Source organism: Dasypus novemcinctus, chromosome 5 (genome assembly GCF_030445035.2).
Source record: "Dasypus novemcinctus isolate mDasNov1 chromosome 5, mDasNov1.1.hap2, whole genome shotgun sequence".
In the NCBI taxonomy this organism is placed as follows: domain Eukaryota; kingdom Metazoa; phylum Chordata; class Mammalia; order Cingulata; family Dasypodidae; genus Dasypus; species Dasypus novemcinctus.
This window is the reverse complement of record NC_080677.1, coordinates 114,817,749-114,839,663: the sequence shown is the minus strand read 5'-3', so window position 1 is coordinate 114,839,663 and position 21,915 is coordinate 114,817,749. Positions and strand designations below refer to the sequence as shown.

Below are 21,915 nucleotides of genomic sequence, written 5' to 3'. Positions count from 1 at the left end.
AGGAGAGCCGCCCAGCGCGAAGGAGGGAGCAGCCTGCCGAGGAATGGCGCCGCCCACACTTCCCGTGCCGCTGACGACAACAGAAGCGGACAAAGAAACAAGACGCAGCAAAAAGACACAGAAAACAGACAACGGGGGGAGGGGAGGGGAATTAAATAAATAAAAAATAAACCTTTAAAAAATAAATAAATAAATAACTAAAAGTGCTAGGTAATTTTGGGGTAATTGGGCTTTGGAAAAGAAGTGCTACTTAGGTTATTCTGCCTGTCAAAGAGATTAAATACATAGCCTACTGGCTACTGAAAGTATATTTTCATTGTCTTGAAGGGTATCAGGACTAAATATAAGCCAGAATAGAAAATAGATGTTTATATTTTGTTCTTTTGAAATAAGGACTGCATATCTATCCTTTCCATACAAACTCACTGAGAACAAAATAGTTTAATTTTTGGTTATGATTAATAATAATTAATGTTATTAATTATTATTAATTAAATAGTCCCAATAATGATTAATTCTGAATACTCACTTGAATTCAGAAAGACTGGAATTAAAATTGCAAAATGATCAATTCAAAAACTATTTCTAAAAGACTATTTAGGTAACAAAACAGCATTAATATCAACGTAAATTGAGCTCTAATGTCTAAAAACCGAATATTAAAATTTTGTGACAGAAGTGGATTTGGCTCAACTGATAAGAGCATCCACCTACCACATGGGAGGTTCAGGGTTCAGACCCAGGGCCCCCTGACCCGTGGCAGGGCACTCCATGTTCAGTGCTGATGTGCGAAAGGAGTGTCCTGCCACGCAGGGGTGGCCCCTGTGTAGGAGAGCTCCACGTGCAAGGAGAGCCACCCCATGCGGAAAAAAAAAACAACCCGCCCAGGAGTGGCGCCACACACACAGAGAGCTGATGCAGCAAGATGACACAACAAAAAGAGATACAGATTCCTGGTGCCGCTGACAAGAATCCAAGAGAACAAAGAACACACACAGTGAATGGACACAGGCAGGCAATGCGGGGGAAGAGGAGAGAAATAAATAAATAAATCTTTAAAAAAAATTTTTTTGTGGAAGTTTACTAAAATTCCAAACATACTTTCTTTTTTATAAAATTAGAATGTAATAAACATGCTTGATATATTTTTCTGATATCTATGAAGATAAAAGTACCAAATTTTCACAACTGTGATCATTGTTAAAACTTGTTGGGATTATTTGAAATGACCATTTCTGTAACACAAAATAACCTATCTTTCTAGAAATTTTTGAAATGCAAATTAACATAGAACATTTTCTATACGTTTAAAATTTTAATGATAATATCACTAATTAGTAAAGAATATAAACAGGTATGAATATCTAGAGCCAAAGAGATTAAGTGATTAGCCAAATATCTGGTACTTGAAACCAGGTATGTGACTCCAGGCCTGTTTTTATCTCTTACATATACAGTTCTTATATGTAAGAACTATAACATATTCTATTCTGGCTCTCAAAGTTAGGGCAATAGTACAGTAATTTGTACTATATGAATCTGGTGAACTATTATTACATAACCATTTAAATATTTAAAGAATAATTTTACCACACTAATGAAAGAAGTTGTTGGTGTGGGAAAAATGGGGGGTGTGGGGAGTGGGGCATATGGGAATCTCCTGTATTTTTTTAGGGTAACATTTTGTGTGATCTATGTATCTTTCAAAAATAAATTAAAAATGTATTAAACAAAAAAAAAATTTTATGCCAGAAAAATACTGGAAGACTTATAAATAAATAAAGAGTATAACTGAAAATCAATAGAATTTGTAACATGAAGGTAGAAGTCTAATCAGCATCTATCATCCTTGACCTAAAAATCACTAATATAAAAAACTGCCTTCTGCAGACACCTTGAAAACAGCATGACACTAGTAAACAAAATGTTCTAGAATCATATAGATGATAAGATAATGGCATCTTTGAATACTCTGGGACTGGAAAATACTGACATGGATTGCAAAATTTCATAGTCTTTGCAGATTTACCATAAAAACTTAACAGATGTGACATCTTTGGGTTTTAAATTACTAAAAGCAGCAACTAAAAGCATCCTATCAGGGTAAACCACTAAAGTATGATAACTACATGAATGTAAACTGTAGAATAGGAATTTCTGTATTCTTCTGTATGAGCATGACAGAGATAAATTAATATGAATGATAATACAAATAGTAGACATTCTTTTTTACTGCTAAGTCAAAACTCTACTTCTATTCTTGGTGTAAATATCTCCTTTTTAATATTTTGTATTTTAAAATATTAGTTTTTACATTGACACATGCGAAAGTTGATTTATCTGTGGCCAAAACCAAGGACATGTATGAAAATGAAAACAGTGATTTTTCATTTTAAAAAATTATTTAGTAAGATACTGTCATTTCAAACTTTAAGCTCTTAAAGAAAAAAGAGTATTGTCACGGACTCCAAGAGAAGGAAATAATATTTCACGTAATTTCTTTTGGTAGTCAAGAAAAAAAATTAATAGGTTTCTATTTCACCACTACATTACAAAGTTCCACTGAATACATCTCTCAATATCTTCCTATGCTCATTCTTATATATTCCAAGACAATAACCATTAAATGTTGATAATCATTTTTCATAACAAAATTCTCTACAATTGATTTACCTGTCACATCAGGTAGCTGGGATATTCCCCTCAATGCCAATGCCCAGGCAAGTCTAACTGTGGCTTGCAGGCCAGGCAGTTTCCAAAGCTGTGAGTCTTGAAGGCGAGAGTGAATTGTTGCAATGTATTGTCTCTCTGTCAAGAGTGGAAGTTGATGAATCATATCTGAAAACACAAAAACAGACCATTGTACCAAAAACTGGAGAAATAATTCTCACTTTTCATATATAGGAATAATATCTAAAAATCAGAAAATCAGAGTATTCTCACCACAGAATTCTGACAAATCATCATTAATATTAAACAGACCAAGAAGTACAACTACTGTGAGAATTGTACAAAAACTACAGACCAAGAAGTACAACTACTTTGAGAACTGTACACAAACTAAAAATGAAAGAGTCAATAACTCTAATTTTAATTTCGTTATATTTATAATTTTTAAGGATACCATAAATATGCTAGAAAAGTTAAAGAGCCACACATTTTTCTGCATATAAATTCTAAAATACAAATCAATACTATCTAAAGATGAAAAAAGATACAATTTCACTAGATAAAACAGCCTGTCTGAATTTAAAATATCAAACAAAAACTGACCAAAACAAAGGATACAAAGTACAAACAAGCATCGACCCTGGCTATAATATAAATAAAATAGCCATATGATAATTAAAGGATTTTCTATTTCCAACACAATTGTACTACAGTGCTTCAAACAAGCACAGGGTTCTGATTAAATACTAAAATAATGGGAAATACCACTGACCATCTAGTAATTCATTTATTTTACTTCATTATTTTCTTATATTTTCTTGACATACCATCTTATGAATAACTAGTTCTCTGGTTCCCAAATTTAACAAAGAATCCATTCTTTAATTCTCTGTGCTTCAAAAGTTTCTATGATTGTACATGCATTAATAAATCACTTTTCCATTTATTAATACAAAATGACCAAGAAGAACTTATGATCAAAATAAGCTAATCAATATAAGCACCAACTCTACAATTTCAACCCAACACAAAAAAATTACATCTTGCGATTTAAAAAGAGAAAAAAAAAACACAAAAAAGGAAAAAAAAAATTATATCTTAGCCTATAAAATTTTATAAATATTTCATTTGGCTTTTGAAAAATCTCTGCTTACAAACTTCCATTAATACCTCAAAGACCTCTAGGGTCTGGGGACCCCATGGTTTTGCCCACAACTACTTAACTCTGTGCTTCATTTGTTCAACTCAGTAAATCTAACCAATGCTTAAACTCTCAGCATTCCTTCATGAGCAGAAGTGCCTTCTCTGCTTACCAAGTGACACACAACTTACTGTGTGACAACTTCTTTGGAGAAAATGGCAGTTGTAATTTAAATGAGCTTTTCCTAATGGCTAAGGATGGCCACCAAAGAAGAGGTGAAAATGTCTATGCTCCCCTCATGCCTAATGAAAAGAGATCTGGATGATACAATCAAAAGTGGAGAGGGGGTAAACAGATGGAAAAATTATAAATAGCTATAGCACTAAATGGCAATAATTTTTTGTTGTAGGAATCATTTTTGAGATACTCAGTTCTAAGTAGTAACTCTTTATAAGGATACCAAGTGAAATTTTATCTACTTGACAGAAAATATAAGTCAAAGATGATATATTATAGAAATTTTTATTCTACCCTAGAATTTTCTGAAAGGTTTGAAAATGTGAACACATAAGAGAGAAAACAAGGAATTACATAAACTAGGCATGTATATTTAATGAACATGCATGACATATCCTTTAACACTTTCCCAAACCAAAAGTGAAAAGGACATTAGAAACATCAAACTGGGTTGTAATTTTTTTCAAAATGTGATAGCATATCTAAATATTCAAATATACATGAACTGCACACACAGAAATGAAATATACAATTTATTTTAGTAGTTAAAATATCATTCATAAGTGTTATCTTTACAATTTTAAATCAAAATGTTAAAAACGAATGTATTAATAGGTATAAAATCCAATACCATCTCGCTCCTCTGTGCTTTGTTCTATAAAACTGATATCAAAGCAATACAGAAGGGCCATAAGAAGAGCCAAATTCACTGCATCCAATGAGCCATTAGCCTCAACTGTCACCCTTTCCAAATGTCCAATAAGGAGTAGAGTGTCATCTTTGCCTAAAGGTGACTGGCAAGCCCATGCAAAAAGGCTTTCTGCCAGAGACTGTCTGCACTCCTTGATGAGATCAGAAACCTGGAAATAAAAACATGAGACTATCAGCATAAATTACAGTGAAGCTTGGTCTTATTCCAAAATGTAATCTCTTATTAACTAAAACCTATCTGAATTCACATGTGCTCCTAAAATCTTGCCTCTGGAATTCCAAGCAAACCCTATTTTTATTTTTCCTTCTTAAATTTCATGAAGAGTTTATTCCAAACCATAAAAGAAAAAAAGAAAAAAAAAGGAAAAAACATAAACACAAAAAAATTTAGAGAGAGAAAAAAAGTTTTAAAGTAAAGAAAAAAAATAAGAAAAAAACAGGAGAAAAAAGAGATGAGAGGAAAAAAAAGTTCATTTCAGAAAAAAAGAGCAAGAATGGCATGTAAGTAGCTATAAAGATGATGAAAACAATTACAAGTCAAAGTCATGGACACAGCTGTCTACACACTATAATATGCATTAATTTTCCTATGCCTGTATTAGGAGAATTTTCTAATTGCCATGACTTTTCTACCTCTCAGATTTGACAGACAACCCATGAACTGATTTCCTTGCCTCCTTGCGATGTTTTTCACTGCCCAAACCTCTCTCTCGCTGTAGTTTCTCAAATTCATTGTTCATATCAATCTGTGACACCAGAGTAAGAACTTTATAAGTCATTCCTTGCTCCATGAGCTCATCTGTAAAGTGTGTTGTCATGGAAACCAGCTCTGGACTGTAATGAACAGAAATCAAATAAACAATAATGAACGATAATGCTTATATTTCCTCATCACAATAAACATAGCAAAAGCTCTTTTGACAATAATGTTACTGAAAGCAACCGGATGAATTATAACCTTGCTCCTTTCATCTTTTCTAGAACATTCGGTTTCAATAAACTTCTAGGCATATTTGCAAACATAAAACAGGTTTAAACTATCATGTACTTCTTGGGAATATTTATTACTCAGCTTATGTTATCAGCTTTTATGTTTTATTTTATTTAAATTATTCATTCTATGGGAAAATCTTTTTCTAAAGATTTATAATTGTTCAAGAAATTTCTAATTAATACCTGAAATCATAAGAAGCAAACAGACCTGAGTTCCAGGGTCCAAGTCTTTCCTCGTCGAGACTGAATCAAGGCTTTCAGAGAATTTGCAATACACCGTTTTCCATCCCAGTATAAAAGAACAGCTACTAATCCTCTGGTGAGGCCAGGAAAATGTGGCTGTTGGTGCTCTCCTAGAAAAGGAAGTTGAGAAAAGTAGTAATATATCAATGATGAAACAAAAACCACTAAGCCAATGCTCATTTCAAAGAATTACAGAATCTCTGGGTTTTAAGGCACTATAATGGTCCTCTACTTCAAACTCCATGCATTATTTTATTCTTTCCACAAAAGACTCAAGAGAAGCCATTTAACCTATGCTGTAATACCAGCGGAGACACAATTCACCATTTTCCAAACTCCCAACTGCACCTTCATCTACTATTTCCATATACTAAATCTAATCTCATTTAACTCATATTTTACTCTCACATGAATTCTTTCAAAAACTAAATAACCTTTTCTTAAATTTCAAGTTCAGTCACCCATTTAATTGCTCTCCTTTGAATGGGGTTCACTTTTCTTTTAGTACCTTACCTATAATTTCATCTCATCGCCTAGTTTTCTTATCCCTTTACCCCAATTATTCCTCCATTCCACTCCATTCAGTTTCCCAGATAGATCACACTGCTTCGCATCAGTCTCTCTGTACTATATCCTCTGCCTGAATCCCTTCCACTTTCTTAGTGTCCACCTATTCCACCTGATACGGCCTAGTCATTCTCAATCTAAGGCTCATGATTTTTGTGAACACTTTTCTGTACACCCCAAAGTAAATTAATCTCCTTCCTTCTGGATCATCACTTAATCTTGCACAAACTTGCATTAATGCATTTAATTGTCAAAAGTATTTGTTTCTGCCTTTCTCAATTACTTGACTGTGAGTTCCTATACAGTAGCAGGGGTTTTATTCATCTTTATAGCCCTAGAGTCTTAACAAGATGCATGGCAAATGGTTCGTATAGAATAAGTGTTTCTTTTTTTAAAAAAAAAAGATTTATTTTATTTATTTCTCTCCCCTCCCTCCCCTCCAGTTGTCTGTTTCCTGTGTCCATTCGCTGCGTGTTCTTTGTCCGCTTCTATTGTTGTCAGTCACACAGAAATCTGTGTCTCTTTTTGTTGCATCATCTTGCTGTGTCAGCTCTCCATGTGTGCTGCGCCATTTCTGGGCAGTCTACACTTTCTTTCACACTGGGTGGCTCTCCTTATGGGGCGCACTCCTTGCGCGTGAGGCTCCCCTGCATGGGGGGCACCCCTGCATGGCAGGGCACTCCTTGCGCACATCAGCACTGCACGTGGGCCAGCTCCACACGGGTCGAGGAGGCCGGGGTTTGAACCGTGGACCTCCCATGTGGTAGACAGACACCCTATCCATTGGGCCAAGTCCACTTCCCCTAAGTGTTTCTTAAATAAAAGTCCTGAGCTAAACTCAGAACTCAAGCATGTCCAGTTAACATCTTCCTCATAGAATGGGAAAATTACCTTCCTCTTTGTCAACATTGAATTTCTTCTAATGCAGCCTTAGTTCAAAAGGATTTTGGTAGCCACATGGGATCTTTAAACATACTGAGGGAGCAATGTGGCTCAAGCAGTTGGGCATCCACCTCCCACATAGGAAGTCCCGTGTTCAGTTCCCAGAGCCTCCTGAAGAAGACAAGCAGACACCACAAGGAACAGACACTGCAAGGAGCAGATGCTGCAACCACTGCAACAAGCAGACACCCATCCAGCAGACGCCCATCCAGCAGATGCCATAACCACTACAACAGCGGATACAACCAGCAGATGCTGCAACCACCACAACAAGCAGTCTGCCCCAAAGAGCAGACACTGCAACTAGCAGATGACCCAACCAGTCAGGAGCTGATGTGGCTCAAATGGTTGGGAATTCACCTCCCACATGGGGAGGTCCCAGGTTCAGTTCCTGGTGCCTCCTAAAGAAGATGAGCAGACACTGCAAGCAGACAACAAGCAGGCAGACGAGGGAGTCGTGGCGGGGGGGAGGTGGGTATAAAAAAATTAAAAATTAAAAATCCAATGTTAAAAAAAATAAACATATTAAACTTTCTTTCAATTAAAAGGCCTATATTTGGGAGTGGATGTGGTTAAAGAAGTTGAGCACCTGCTTCCCAAATGGGAGGTCCAGCGTTCAGTCCCCAGTGCCTCCTAAAAATAAAACAAAGCACAAAAAGCAAAAAAAAAAAAAAAAAATTCAGGGGAGCCAATGTGGCTCAGTGGTTTAGCACCAGCTTCCCACAAAAAAAACCCTATATTTTCTTCACATGGCTCCTGTGGCAAAAATTAAAATAAACTGCTTATTTTATGGAATTTTTTCCATTGAGATGAGAATAAGATGTACACAAATTATTTGTGCTTAAAATCATCATCCTTGCTTTAGTCTTATTTTAAAATAATTACATCTTCATATGGAAATAAATATAACAGCAATTTTTACAAATTTACATACAAGGCACAGAAAGGCTATTTCCATGTTAAAAAGGAACTGTGTTCTAAAAATTAAAATACTCTTCTGAAGCTGGGTAATACCATTCCCTAAACAAACAATATTACAAGCAACAATTAGATCCCAGAACGCCCTCTCCCCTAAAATGTACCTAACTCATTGCATGTGTACACGGAAGTTAATCACATTTATGACACAGCATTTGGGGGGGAAGTTACTCTAAAAATCAAACTCAGGATTCTAGTTAACAAAAACATTAATGTATTCCAATCCGGATTTTTTTTTAAATACTGGCCAGAACAAAATTCCCAATGATTTCCAAGATGGAAGAAATAAAGGTTTAGAGGGACGCAGACTTGGCCCAGTGGTTAGGGCATCCATCTATCACATGGGAGGTCCGCAGTTCAAACCCCGGCCTCCTTGACCAGTGTGTAGCTGGCCCAAGTGCAGTGCTAATGTGCACAAGGAGTGCCTTTACACCAGGGGTGTCCCCGCGTAGGGGAGCCCCACGCGCAAGGAGTGCATCTCATAAAGAGAGCCGTCCACCGCGAAAGAAAGTGCAGCCTGCCCAGGAATGGTGCCGCACACTCGGAGAGCTGACACAACAAGATGACGCAACAAAAAGAAACACAGATTCCCATGCCGCTGACAACAACAGAAGCAAAAGAAGAAGAACATACAGCAAATAGGCACAGAATAGACAACTGGGGAGGGGTGGGCGAGAAATTAAAAAAAAAAAAAAGTAGCACGAAGCATCAGCAGAAAATCAGAACAGAGAAATGGAAAAGGGGAAGGCCAAACAGAAAATGGGTTGAAAAGATCAAGCAGGGGTGATAATAAAGAAAAAAGGAGCCTTCCTAAAGTCCAAAGGCAGGCACATGGGGCTCCAGCTTACGTACTTTCTATTACAATTGCTAATAAACAACCTATATACAAACATGATTTAAAGCAGGCACTATGCTATATGCTTTTACATGGATGATATCCTTTATTCCTCTCTACAACCCTGTAAGGGAGATACCATTATTATTGCCATTACACTGATGAGAAAAGTGAAACACAGAAGGGCTAAATAACTTGCCCAAGCTCACATGAGAGTAAGTAGTGGCACCAAGGTTCAAATCTTGGCCAATCTGATTCCAAACTTTGGTGATTATTTCACTATATAATTAAAGAAAAGCATTACACATCTGAAAGAGCCTACCTATAAAACCATTTCCTTATTAGAAAAAAGCAATTCCTATGACAATTTACTATAAATTCTTATTAATTTTAGCCCACTGTCACCCATCCCATTCTAGTCTCTGATGAAACTCTGGGTACCAGGAACTGAACCCTGTATATAGAAAACAGGTGCTCAACCACTGAGTTACATCTGCTCCCCAGTGAAAGTTGGGTTTTTTTGTTTCTTTTATTTTGTTTTGTTTTTAGGAGATAACAGGGATTGAGCCAGGGACCTTCATACATAGGAAACAGGCACTCAGCCACTTGAGCTACATCCACTTTCCAGTCTGATGAAACTCTTAATCACTCCTGAATTGTCCTACAAACACATGAAATTCAAATACCCTAACAGATAATTAAAATCACTTTAGATTTATAAATTTCTCCTTGTTTTTCAGTATTTTGGTTCTCTTTTTTCATATTCCAAGTAAAGGATTATGCGTTTTTCTCCAAACCTAGTGAACTTAGTGTAAGCATGAAATACTTTATAATTTTAATAAGTGAATTCATTCAAGATCAAGAACAAGGAACTGCTAATTGACAAGTGCAAAGTAAAAGGCCTATAATTTCAAAATTATAGTTGATCTAATTCAAGTTTCAGTGCACAGAAATTTAAAACTAAAATGTGAAATCACACACTCTTTGTATTTACCAAATTTAGAAACAGAAAAAAATCAACAACTATTATTTGATATTATAGTTTGTTTAAATAAGTAAAAGCATTTTGTTTTTTTAACATTTCCTCAGGTAACATTTTCATTGTGTTCTACGAAAGTGTTCTCTCTAAACAAGAGTATAAAAGGATTCACGTCCCAAACCTGTCCTGTGGATTTCCAGCATCCCTCTCAGAAGCAAGCACTGCCATTAGTTTCTTTTCTTTTTTTTTTTAAGATTTATTTGGTTTATTTATTTTCCTCCTTGTTGTTTGCATTTACCGTGACTGTTGGTTGTGGACTGGTCTCTTTTAGTAGGTACAAGGAACCGAACCTGGGACTTCTCATGTGGGAGAGAGGCGCCCATTCGCTTGAGCCACCTCTGCTCCCTACTTTGTTGTCTCTCATTACGTTCTCCTCCGTGCCTCTCTTGTTGCATCATCTTGTTGCATCACCTCGCCGCATCAGCTTGCTGTCTTGCTGTCTTTAGGAGGCACCAGGAACTGAATCTGGGCCTCCCATGTGGTAGGCAGGAACTCCATCACTCGATCCACATCCACTTCCCCATCAATTTTTACACACTTTCAGAGATCATCTACACATTTATAAGTTTACATGTATACACTGTTCTGAATTTTACTTTTCTTAACAATCTTGGTATCTTGGTGTCTTTTGCATATCCTTATTGTCTCTAATAGCTACAGTAAATGGTTGTATCATAATTAATTCGCTACTCTGAAGAACATTTCTGTTGCTACAAATCTACGCTATCACAATGAATATATTTTACATCATTCCTTGTGTGATATATCAAGAGACTTTTGGTTTCAGTTCCAACATGGAGTTACGTCTTTTCAAAGGTTTCAACAATGTTTTAAAAGCTCTTTTAAATTAAGTGATTTCAAGGAAAAATGCTTTATTTCTCAAAAACTGAAACCAGTGAATAAATATTCACTAATTTATACAATTACAAAACACAGATGAGAAATAAAAATATCAAAGTTGAGGCAATATGAGATAAAACTGCTAAAATTCTGACCCTAAATAATTATAATTTACCATAAACATATCCACATGAAAAAAGTACACAGAAATTCAGCTAATTGGCCTAAGACTCAGAATTCAACCACATTCTCAGTTCCATGCCAGAAATGTGACGATATTGGGCAATATAGGAACCCTTAAAGATCTTAAAGCAGGTTAACCCTTTCTACCCTATTGTACTTCTTACAGATGTCTTAGTTCCCAAACTGTACTTTAAACTCCTTGACAATGAGAGCGTCTTTATTTTGACAGTCATCAGTCCTTGGCCCTCTTCTCCATCAGGACTCTCTACCTAGGTAATCTTATCCAGTCCTACTGCATAAAATACCATCTATATTAGTGGTTCTCAATCAAAGATGATTTTGAACCCCCAGGGAACATTTGGCAATGTCTAGAGAGATGTTAGATTGCCATGACTTAGGACAAGGGAGGGTACTATTGGCATCTACAAGATAGAAGATCAGAGAAATGCTGCTAAATATCCTGCATTGTACAGGACAGTCGCCCAACAAAGAATTAACCAGTCCATCTTCCTCCAATCTCTCCCTCACTCAGAATGCTCCAGACACAGTAGTCTCTCCCTGTTTTTAAAATGCCTTTGTTCCCACCTCAAGTACTCGCTATTTGCTCTGCTTGGAACACTCTCCCCCAACAACTTTACATGTCTAGCACTTTCTCATCATTCAGATTTCAGGTCAAATGTCCCATTCTCAGAGAGGCATTCTTGAGGTACCCTATTTAGAGTTGCCCCCATTCAATTCCCATTTCTCTGGATCCCACTGCCTTGTTTTATTTTCTTCCTAGGATTTAGTATTATTGAAATTATCTCTTTTCTAACCTATTCATTATCTAAATCACTCCCCTAAAAAGAAACTCCAGAAAAAAACAGTGGCCTTGCTTTCTTATTCACTATATGACAATAAATGCTTTGGGCTATAAGACTTCCGAGACACAACCAATTATTCTTTGCTAGTAGATCACCGTGTAAAAGCCAACTTAAAACAGTTAAATTACCTTTAAAACTCTGATCACTAAAATGAAGACTTTCCTTCAATCAAAGGTAAACAAGGGAAATACTTGGCATATAGTTTAAACCCTCAGAAACTACGATAGAATCTTAAAAAAATGCTTGAAAGTATGAGTGGATAATTTTGTAATTCTGTACTACATTATCATAAGTTCGGCTAAATGTCAACTTACCAGCAAGGAGAAGTTCAACGGCTGCCAATTCTCCAATATCAAAAAGGTCACTGAGGATAAAGGCTTCCTTAATGAGTTGTTCAGGAAGAAGTCGGGTTCCCTGTTGACCCTGGATTGCAACTCCATCTGTACTAGCTTTCTGAACTTTCTCATGTTGTTGAACATTTTTTGGCTACAATGGTAAAAATAAGTTAAGATCATATAATAAAAATAGTAAAATTGGAGACAAAGTCCAAATGTGAAAGAAGTTTCTTTATGACTATAGCCTGGTAACAATTCAAACAGAAATATTTCTTATCAAATAATCTAGAATTAGAACTTTATAAGATTTTTTACCTTTTCAATAATTATTTCTACTAAACTCTGAACTACAAAATTTTAAGAAAACATAAAATAGCATACTATTTTTCATATTTCTAAGGAATGTTTCTAATTATATATTTAATAAATATAAGAAAAAGGTCTTCAAGTGGGAAATGACAAATGATAAATGAATTTTTGAATTATTGGAAGACTTTATTAATATTATTTAAAATGAGGTCTTATCCCATAAAGATTAAATAGAGTAAATGTACGCCATTTAAGTTAAATAATTTATTTATATAAATTAAACATATTATTTGATGGATCCAAATTATCTGATGGATCATAATTTTTTAATTTAGACCTTTAAAAAAAGCTACACAGGTCATTTACTACAACCCCTCTATTACAGATGAGAAAACTGACACTCAGGACAGTCAAATTTGTAATCATACAACTTGTGGTCATACAACCAGTTACATAAAATAAGTCTGTGGTTATACAACTCTCTAGCGATACAGCACGATGGGAATCCAGCTCAAATGGCTCCAAGGATAGGGTTCTATCTACTGTACTATTAGGTTTTCTTTTTTTCTGGTAACACCAACCTATTACTTAAATGATCTTGTTAGTATATAAAAGAATATTCTCAAACAGCAAGGAAGTGTTTCCAAATATAAATTCTCTCCACTAACATACTATTATAAGTTGCAAAGGATTTCAAAATGAAGTGACTGATGGTACACAAGAATTAATTAGCTTAGCTAACACAACTTATATAATACTACCAAAGGTTAAAATGTTGAACGACGTATACCTGGAAATAAATTAATTAACCTTACCAAACTTAGATGTATTATTAACTATAAGTCAGAAACTCCAAGACTAGTATTTCTGGAATACACTGAAGTTTTATATCATAAGCAAATATTATCATCTACTAGCTAGAGATAAATAACAAAAGTAACTCCTATGGAGATCAAGAGAATAATTGCTCCCAGAAGAAATTCAATTTTTAAATAAATACAGTGATACAATAGAAATCACTGAAAGAGGACATATAACAAAATGTTTATATGCACTAAGATTTTGTTTATATGCATTAAGATTTTAAGATTTTTAAAGAAAAGCAAATTTAAGAAGCAAAATAAAGTAAATTTCCTACTGGGTTTCTGAACAATGAGATGAAGTCAGGTTTGTGTTTCTTCAAAATCATGTCAAGAAGGTGGACAGCTTCAGGTTGTCTTCTCCAAAGAGCATTTCCCACTGTTTGCCAAATGTCTTTGTAAGGACCCCATAGACTAGCAGCTTAAAAAAAAAAAAACATAAAACCAACATTAAATAAAACACAAATTTGGAAAATAATGTGATGTTATCTTCCACATATTTTAGTCACACTCAAAGTTACTTTTTTTTTTTTCAGGTATCAGGGAATGAACCCAGGACCTCATACACGGAAGGAGGCACTCAACTACTTGAATTACATCCACTCCCCTCAAAGTTATTTTTAAGTATAAGGAGCTATATATATATAAACCATACAATAATACAGTTTATTAGAATTCTCAGCAATGTAAACATTATTTTATCTACTTAATATAAAATAAAATAAATCCTAACTTTAAATTGGAATATCAAGTGAGGTTGGTTTTGCCACTTTATTAGCCATGTGACCAGTAACAAAGGAATAACCTCTCTAAACTTAGTTTTCTCATATGTAAAACAAGGATATCATATGCTTCATGTAGTTTTAAGAAATGAGACAAACTAATTAAAATGCATTAATACAGTTCCTGGAATATGACAGGCACTCAAGAAAAGCACCCTTCCTTCCTTTCCTATCATCCAAATGAGAAGCAGAACTAGGAAAAAATCAGACTTCCAAAAATCTAGAAGACGAAAAAAAATGTATTTTGGCTAGGATCCTAGCTATTAAAAACAGCTCAGAAATAGAGAATACTTCTGTAACTCATATAAAAAGGATAACATTTTGATTTGTAAAAGCAGTAATAATAGGTAATACTTACTAAGCTTTTGTTATGTACTAAAACAGTGTGCTAAGTAAGGTCTTTACATGTACCGTTTTATATTACCATTTTATATTATAACACCCTATAAGGCCAGCACTACTCCTTTCTCCATTTTGTAGGTATGGAAACTAAAGCGGAGAGGTCAAGTAATTTATCCAAAGTTTACAATGGATAAGCAGGACTTGAACCCAGACAGTCTGGCAACAGAGTGTATACTAATGACTAGGTTATACTGCCTCTTTCACTTGCCTCTGGAAAGTGAAAATACTTGAAAAGATGAATTTAGGTATCTCAGAAATATCTGGTAGTCATTACCAATTATTATATTAAAGGTACTCTATTTTATATTTTGTTACCTTTTTTTTTTTTTTTTTGGTGGGGAATGCACTAAATGTATTTTATGACTCACCAACTGAAAAACACTACCTTAAAGCCCAAGTTTCTGTTTGGAAACAGTCTAAGTACCCATATGCAGTCATAAGGACTCTGAAAGGAAAATCGGCCAAATCAATCTATCAGCCAATGAAACTGAGCACTAACTATAGCCTACAAATTGAAGGATGGTATGTTTAACTGCTGTCTAAGAAAACACAAAGCCAAAAAACATTACCAGGCAGTAAGAATGACATGAAAGGTAACTGTAACTTAAATAAAATGCATTATAACCCTTGTAAGTAAAAAGGGGCAAGGTACTCGGAACTTTTTTTAAAATGGTGTGGGCATGTTAAGAAACAAAATCTGATGATGTGCATGGAGAGAACAACCTAAACCAGTCAAGCTGGATTATTCACTCATTCATTCACTTATTCAAGAAATATTTACCGAATACTTTCTATGTACCAGGGACTATAGACTGAACAAGACAAAAAGGATCCCAGGCCTCGTGGAACTTATAGATTTACAAAAAAGACACATATTAAACAAAGAATTCAAAAAATAATTACCAGTATAATGAATGTTATGATTCTATTAGAGCACACAAAAGAAGTAGAGTGCTATGAGAGCACGCAAAAAGAAGAACCTAACCTAATCTGAAGGTCTGAGTAGGAAGCGATGTGCCAAGTTTTGGGGATGGGGAAGAAGGTGAATGGGCATCTGCATTTATAGATCAGCCAACTCCCCATTTTGCTTCCCTTGCTTTAATGCCATACTTGACAATCTTCTGATTGATATTGCTTGTCATATAAATATCTCCCAAGGGTAAAGAACATGCTGACAAACCAACCTGAGTACCTACGGTAGATATTCTTCCTATTAAAAATTAATAAATTGGTATACTGGTTTATATGTCTGCTTTTCTGAGCTTAGTTAGAGGAAATTAGTTTACTGGAACTTGATCAACTCTAGATACAATAGATTTCTCAGCCTGCCAAAATGAAGACCAGACACTGGATCCTGGTGACCTGTGAAGTGCTACTTGGCTGGGGATTAGCTGATTTCCCTAGGGATCATTTTCTTGGACCTTTCTAACTACAAAGCATAGAGTAAGGTATGAGCCTTGACTTCAGGCCATGACGGAATTTTTCTTATTTGTAAATGGGAATACACTAATTCAAGTAGTAAAATGACAAAATAAAATTGGCCTTGCAGGACAATGGTGTGGTTGATGGACTAGAATAGGAAGTGCAAGGAAACAAGGATGATAGGTAGGAAAATCACTGATGAGGTGATGGAACCTAAACCAGGATGAGGGCAGTAATAGAAAAGCCCAGTAAAAGAAAAGAAGGTCTGTTAGTAGTGAAAAGGAATCAGAATTAGTAATTGATTGGCCCAGAGTATAAAAAAGAAGGTATCAAAAATGACTCCCAGGCAAATCTGAAACTTGATTGACCACAGATATATCAGAAATATGATATAGAAAGCTGATAAAAATTAATTCTCTATAGGTTACCAGGGGACAGGGTGGGGATAGGGAATGGGAAGTTAAGGCTTAAGATGTATAGGAATTCTATTTGGAATGATGGAAATGTTTTGATAAGACAGTGGTGATGATAGAACAACCTTATGAACATAATTAACAGCACTGAAATATATATCTGAGTGTGATTATTACAAGAGGAAATGTTAGACTGTAAATAGGGTAAAAGAATAAAAAATTTTTTTAAAAAAATTCATGGAACTACAGTACACAACTAAATTAAACCATGGACTATAGTTAATAGTACAATTATAAAAATGTGCTTTCATCAATTGTAACAAATATACCACACTAATGCAAGGTGTTAATAATAGGGTATTTATGTGATTCCTGTATTTTATGCTTAATTATTCTGTAAACCCACAACTCTAATAAAGAAAAAAAATTTTAATTAAAAAAAATATAAAAGTTAGTTCTCTACCCTTAAAAATATTTAATATATGATAGAACCTGTTAAGAACTAATAAACTTGTTTGTACTCTATATTTTTAGTGTAATGAACTCAGTGAGTTTTAGCTAAAAGTTCCATCTTTTTTCCCCTTTTTATGAAAGGCATCCAATAACAGGTTAAAAATCTACATGAAAAAAAACAACCATACTAGCCTCTTTATACCATCACAATATCAACACATCACAGAAGCCAGCTATAACTAAGTTGTTTGTGTTTGTTTTTTTTTTAAGTGGAAAGTTGACTGTCAAAATTCCATTTTTTAAAAGATTTATTCATTTACCTCTCCCCAGGCCCTCATCATTTTGCACTTGCTGTGTGTCTGTTAGTCTTGTTTCTTTAGGAGGCACCAGGAACTGAACCTGATACCTCTGATATGGGAGGGAGGCGTCTAATTGCTTGAGCCACCTCCATTCCCTGCTTTGCTGGGTCTCTCATTGTGCTTTTCTTCTTCCGTCTCTTGTTGTGTCATTTTGTTGCGTCAGCTTGCTGTGCCTGCCAGTCGTGCCAGCTTGCTATCTTCTTTAGGAGGCACCAGGAACCAAACCAGGGAATTCCTGTGTGGTAGGTGGCAGCTCAATCACTTGAGCCACATCTGCTTCCCTATAACTTTTATCTTCATCCTGTCTTCAACTTGGCCAATTTTAGTAAATATCTTTGTTACTGATAACAAATGAAAAAAGGCTATAAGTTTTTCCATAAGATTTTTTTGAGGGATTTGGGGGAGAGGTTTGGGGAGGTGTACCCAGGATTGAATCCAAGTCTTCATACATGAGAGGCAGGAGTTCAACCACTAAACTGCATCTGCTCCCCAATGAGAGTTTTTTTTTTCATTTGTTTTGTTTTTAGGATGTAATGGGGATCGAACTCAGGACTTCATACACAGGAAGCAGGCACTCACCACTGAGTTACACCCACTCCCCTGAAGATGTGTTTTTAATATATGATTTACTCATTTGGGAAATACATTTATTTTCCGTAACATTTGGGGATCCCTCCAGCAAGTCATCATGTATTCACTCATTCATCAGGTACAAAGAACTGGCAAGCTTACAGTCTAGTGAGAAAACATATTAATTATATTATCATATATAAATGTAAAATCTAATTGTGGTGTTATGAAGTAGAGATACCAGGCATTCAGTCACATAACAGGAATTTGACCTAGTCAGGAAAGCCAGGGAAGGAAAGGTTCCTTGAGGAGCAATAACTAGTCTAAAATATGAAGGATGAAAGCATGAGTTAACTGAGGGGTGGGAGGTGAGGACATGCATTCCAACATGTGTGTTCCCATGGCGCTCTCAAAGAACTGAAAAGAAACTAAAAGTCCAAGAGAGCTGGGGTGCAGCAAACAAGGGTTTGGCAAAGTAAGCAACAGCCACACTCTGCAGGGTCTCTTAGGCCATGTTAAGGATTTTGATCTTTACCCTAAGAGGTAAAGCAAGATGAAGATTACAAATGTCTACTGGATTTAGTGAAATGGGAGCATGTTAGCCTTTTGGAGAGCTGTTTAGAAAAATGGAGTAGAACTGAAGTGGACTGAGGAAAAGGAGTTATAGAAATGGAGTCATGAGTAGTGATATACTTTTCGAGAGGTTTGACTGTGAAGAGGAGCAAGAGGACAGCAGGTGGAGAGAGGATGAAGTAGAAATGGGGGGGCAGGATGGTAAGTAAAGAAGAAAGAAAGATGGGTGAATATACAAGAGAAGGGATAATAGGAAGAAAGAGATATAGGGTGGGATTGGCCTTAGAAAGGAAGACAAAGGGAAAGTGATTAGAAAGAGTACAGAGATATCTAGGTTTTTGTAAATTTGACTGAAAAAAGTTTATGCCTGTTCACTTATATTTTCTCTATAGCTAGTAGGCTGAGGCTGAGGGATAAATTAAAAGTTAAAGATTTCAGGACAACATCTAAGATAGTAACTGCTGCAAAAAGGACTATAGATGATCAGACTACCAAAGAAGGACTGTGCAGCTGTGTTAATAGTTGCTTACTAACAACAGCCCATGAATATGTCTACTCAGCTGGGATTATACAACTTCACAATACTAGTCAATCATGCGATTGAAATGCAACCATAAGTCTTAAGGACTCTACAATCTATATTTTCTTCCCTTTCACACTTTCATATTTAATTTTTAAAAAATTCTCAAGACTACTGGTTTTAAAAACGCTTCCTTTCTACCTTGCCAATCAAAAGCTCCTGCCACCAGGCTTTATTATACAATGTATACTCTTTGCAGTTATTGGCAATTGTTTTTCCTTTTCACTTTTTGCTTCAAAGATTTGTATATAATGATAGTAACTTGGAATGAGTACTTACTCAAGAAATGTTTAAAACCACCTAAAATACAAGCCTTGCTTTCACATTTATGTCTGGCTGGGGGACAGGACAGCAACATTAAGAAAGTAAGTTCATTATTAACATTCAAATGCATGAAAACTTGATGCAATAAAATGAATTAGGTTTTGATTAGGTAGTGGTATGCAGTAGTTTAAGCATGTAAGACTAGTTTAGAATCATTAGCTGTGTAACCTTGTGGGAGTTATCTAACTGCTCTAAGCCTCTATCTCCAAATGGGGATTTATTAGCAGCTAGACCACTGGAGTATATAAAAAAGATTAAGTGAGATAACACAAGTACAATATTTAATCCCAGTACCTGGGACATAAGTGTTTAATAAATATAAGCCTTCGTTATTGTAAAATAGCGTATCATAGTGTTTGTTAAATGGTTTAATTAACAACTTAGATTTAGACAACGTTTCAGGAATAAACAGTTCTGTGAAAAGTAGAACAAGTCAGTAAATCTTTAAAAAGTGCACCGAGACAGAAAGAAAGGGCACCCACGAACGAGTCCTCTTGGGTGAGATTCTGTACAAAGATTTACTACGCAAATACTCTCTTAATTGTGCACACGAAGCTAAGTGCGTCTCAACCGGGTATTATTGGCATTCTGAGCATGAAATTCGTTTTCATTACAGTCCTGCCCCCTGTGGGGGCTTGGAGCATCCTTGACTCGCCCACTAGCTGCTGGTAACTCACCCCAAGAATTGTAACAATCAAAAATGTACCCACTCTTTCAAACGCCCCTGGGGTGTGTTACCGCCCCAGGTCGAGAATCAACGAAAAGCCCCCCCCCCCCCCCCGGCCCCCATATCTTCCTGCAGTTCTTAGACCACCTTCTACATTCTATCGCATCCCGAAGATGTACTGCCCCAAAGGTACAGGGGCATCCAGGGTCGGATCACGAACTCGCAGAGCTGGGAATCATCTGCTCAACCCGAGACAACCACTGCCGGGCCACCTTCCGCACTGCAGGCTTCAAAAACGAGGGTGTTCGTTGGGTGCAAAAGGATCTCGCATGAGGAGCTCTGATGCTTTCCTACGGTTTGGGGGTTCGAATTTTCTCAGCCTCCGCTCGTTACTGAAAACTATCCCGGGTCCTCTGGCCTTACTGCGGGAGACCTGACGTGTATCCCAACCAAATTCTGGCCAATGACACTTCAAAGGGTGGGAGTAGGAGTGAGGGCGAGAGGCCCCAGGCTCGGTAGTGGTCTGCGAGAGGTTCTAACACCCGGTTCAAGGGTACAGGTCTCACTGCCTCAACCCTCAAACCCTAAAACTACGGTTAGAGTCACAGCGCCCACGCGCGCCATTCAAACTCCGAAGGGGCGGGCCCCTAGGCCCGGACTAGGGAAAAGTATACACCGACCACAAGTGGGATACCTGGACACCAAGAGGAACCTCATAGCCCCGGCGTAGCCCTAAAGAAACGATCACCGTCCTGCCGCGCCGTTTCTTTTCGACCCCCGCCGCACTCACCTGAATTTACCGCCAACAGCGTCGCCATCTTGGAGGCCCACTAACCCAGCCCTCAGGTCGCTCGAAGGTCCCCGAAAGGGTGAGACTGCCCGGTGACGCGCCTGAAGAGAAAGGCAGCGCGCTGCCGACGCCAAACGGCGCTCTCCGCCTCTGCGAGGGTATTAAAACTCAAAAATCTGCTTTGAGTCGTAATCGTCAATTTTCACTGGGATTATTCCCGGAAACGCGAGGCCCCTAATTGACGTTTTTTCGTGCAATGCATCCTGGGATCTGTAATTTCTAAATGTTAAGTGATATGAGTTATGTGCACCGGATAAAGTTTATCTAAATTTCAAATTAAATCTTCTTTGCATGCCTCCATTACCTTGGGGTGCCCAGTTGGGTAAGAGGTCTCTTTACCCGTAAAAGCCATTTGACCTGTTCCAAATTTAAGGTTTTGAGGACATTTCAATATACAAAGTATATTGCCTCAACCAAATTGCATATAGTGAAACGAATCAAAGTGAAACCAAAACTTTTTTTAATTAGAGCAGTTGTTGGTTTACGGAAAAATCATACAAAAATAGTGTTCCCATACAGGAGCACCCCTTTACACATAGAGTTTTCCCAATTATTAATACTTTGCATTAGTATGGGCTTTTGTTAAAATTGATGAAACAATGTTATAATTATAGCATTAAATACAGCCCATTGTTTACCTTAGGGTTCACTGTGTTGTACAGTACTTTAGGTTTTCTTAATTTTTATTCTGGTAATTTATACATAACCTAAAATTTCCCATTTTAACCACTTTCAAATATACAGGTTAGTGGTGTTATACATTCACAATGTTGT

At 36.4% G+C, this 21,915-nt stretch overlaps 1 protein-coding gene across 3 annotated transcripts in view; it reads right to left on the bottom strand.

Moving 5' to 3' along the window:
• The window catches only part of NUP205 (nucleoporin 205), a 94,623-nt gene extending 73,284 nt beyond the window's left edge, over window positions 1-21,339 (bottom strand). The window contains exons 1-7 of one of the 3 annotated variants that reach the window (XR_011648865.1): window positions 21,082-21,324; window positions 14,025-14,167; window positions 12,557-12,728; window positions 5,961-6,105; window positions 5,434-5,593; window positions 4,680-4,908; window positions 2,674-2,838 (exon numbers count right to left, since the gene is read on the bottom strand). Coding sequence is in view for 1 of the 3 variants with exons in the window: in XM_004470452.4 (XP_004470509.1) it covers window positions 2,674-2,838; window positions 4,680-4,908; window positions 5,434-5,593; window positions 5,961-6,105; window positions 12,557-12,728; window positions 14,025-14,167; window positions 21,082-21,109 (1,042 nt within the window). In the remaining 2 variants the exon portion in view is untranslated. Of the gene's footprint in view, window positions 1-2,673; window positions 2,839-4,679; window positions 4,909-5,433; window positions 5,594-5,960; window positions 6,106-12,556; window positions 12,729-14,024; window positions 14,168-21,081 lie in introns of all 3 variants that reach the window. The other 2 variants (XR_011648866.1, XM_004470452.4) reach the window with 2 other exon arrangements.
• Between the last annotated feature and the right edge of the window lie 576 nt (window positions 21,340-21,915).